We start from the raw sequence: 2,377 nt of genomic DNA on the forward strand, positions 1-2,377 counted from the left end.
AAGAAAAAGTAGTGCTAGCGTACAGTTTTGGTGCTGAAGTTGAATGAAATAAATATGCCAAAGGTTTACTAATGGATTATATTTTTTTGTCTGAAAGTTTCAAAATGATCGGTCCACAAGGTAATTTTCTACAGCGTTTTTTTCCGTAACGCAATTTGATGCGGGACACCTTATACAACAATGGTTGTCAACGGTTTTTGCGCATTTTATTTTAATTAAAAAAAACTAAATAAAAACCAAGATGGTTTTATTCTAACATTCTATTAATTACCAGGATAAATAATTTTACAAGTACATACCAATAACCCTTTATGCCCTCTTGAGAAAAAAATGATAATTTCAAGAATATCAAAACATTGGCCAAAATATGAATAAATTTCCAGCAGATATTACAGATCTAAAACTATTTGGACCTTCGGACCGTAGAACACTGTGCGGTTAGTACAATCTTGTTGGGCATACCTAGGACATTTCTCAATATTGAAGTACCGATATATTAGAGATCCGTCAATTACATTTATTTCGCTTAAAGTAGATACAACGTAAAATTTTTAATATTTACATAAAAACCTTAAAAATAGTCAGTCTCATCAGCATCATCAGTCTGTAGAAAACCCATACAATTTGCTTATATCACAAAAACATTTCGCTTATAAATACTGCCAGAAACCAAATTGGCCCACTCGAAGGAACTTTACACCTATCTACAATGGCGCAACGAGCGTGCGCAGCCAATCCCGCTCACGGCGAAACGGTCGTAACGCCATACAGTGCCAGCTGTTTCCTAGCTGCCGCCAGCTCACACCGCAATTGCATGTTTTCGTTCTCGAGAAAATGCGCCCGAATGGTGATCTCGTCTTCCTTGATTCGTCGACGATCACGAGATTTCTTTGCCGCCGCATTGTTCTTCTTGCGCCGTTCGTAGTAGGCGGCGTCTTTCGTTGTTCCGCTTGCGCCATTGCTGTTGCTGCCGTTTGCCGTTTCACTGGATTTGCTCGCCTCGGAGGGCGTGGCCTGCTGCGATGGTTGTTCGCCGTATTCCGACATTTTATCCGGTACGCTTTCCGTTTCGGATGCATCGCTGAGGGATTTGTTTAGACGACGCATTTTGGGGTTACAAACAGTAGGCTGACCACCGTTGGCAGCACGAATGTGTTCGAGCATTCGTTTTCGAAAAATGTTGTACTTCTCGGCAGACATGGTATCGAGCAGGGAATCACTGGCCATGAAACCAGCGGTAAGGCTCAGTGGGTCACGGGGGTATGCTTTGAAGGGCCGAGTTAGTTTGCCGTCGCGACCGATGACCATCGGGTAGGGTCCGCTAGTTACTGGTGAATTGGTTGTTTGATCGGGCGATTGTTTCAGCTGGGTCACTTTCATGTTCGGTGCAAGTGTTTGACCTTCGGAGCCGGATTCCGATAGGGAATCAATTTCACGGGTTTGCTGTAGTGGACTGCGTAGAAACGGTGGATGTGGTATAGCACCGGCGGATTGAAGCAGATACGGAATAATCTCAGGACGTTGAGGAAAATTTTCCTGCTTTGGGAGCATTGGGTGATTGATGGGGAATCCTTGAGACGGATTGAATCTAGCTGGCAGATTATGTTCTTGTTCCAAATGGCTTGGCGATTCGTATGGGATTTTAGCTTTCGGCGAGAGATCGCGTGGCTGGTGATGAATGGCATGATAGTTCATCAGCAGTTGATTGGTGGAATTGATGGGGGAACTCTGAAGCGGCGGGGATCCTCCTTCACTGAAGCTGTTGTAGGGCGACGGAGTTTTGCGCGTTTCCACGGAATCACGACGTTTGGATAGATCCAGGACTCCCGAGTCCGTTGAGTCTGGGCGATAAATTTCGTGCATTTTTGGAGATACTGGGTGGTATAATGATGGGCTGGTGCGGTGTTCTGTAAATAATGAAAATATACATTTTAGTAGGTTTTATTTCACTAAGCAAATTTTGGAGGATTAAAAAATATCCAGTTCCTTTGACTATTGACAAACTTATAAATGTATAATTCCATAAACTGGAAAACGATAATTACCTGCTTTTAGATCCATCATAAATTGAGCCATCATTGTATTATTTTTCAAGCACTTTTTGTATGATTCACGTTAATCCAAATCCGTCAATTTCACCGAAAGAATAGTGTTTATAAGCACAAATCAGCCGAAACTGTTCACTAAATCAAAGCTCGCACAAATCACTCTATCACGTTCTGACACGACCGTATAGTCGAAAATACTGTTCTTCTATGACCGCAAACTGACCACCGCCGGGGCTTTTATACCCGGAGAACCCTTTCTGCCGACGCCGGCCGGTTCGCAGCGAGAGTATGCAAAATTTTGGCAAGAATTTTCAAAACTCTTTCCCTCT

The 2,377-nt window shown here is 43.0% G+C and overlaps 1 protein-coding gene across 1 annotated transcript; it reads right to left on the reverse strand.

Moving 5' to 3' along the window:
• Nucleotides 1-741: 741 nt before the first annotated feature.
• LOC131681163 (protein giant) lies at nt 742-2,076 on the reverse strand. Its single transcript, XM_058961875.1, has 2 exons — nt 2,046-2,076; nt 742-1,907 (listed from the first exon to the last, which is right to left on the reverse strand). Exons 1-2 carry the CDS (start codon nt 2,074-2,076, stop codon nt 742-744), a joined length of 1,197 nt encoding a protein of 398 aa, XP_058817858.1.
• Nucleotides 2,077-2,377: the final 301 nt, after the last annotated feature.

The sequence above is a fragment of the Topomyia yanbarensis genome, chromosome 2, assembly GCF_030247195.1.
Source record: "Topomyia yanbarensis strain Yona2022 chromosome 2, ASM3024719v1, whole genome shotgun sequence".
NCBI classification, from domain to species: domain Eukaryota; kingdom Metazoa; phylum Arthropoda; class Insecta; order Diptera; family Culicidae; genus Topomyia; species Topomyia yanbarensis.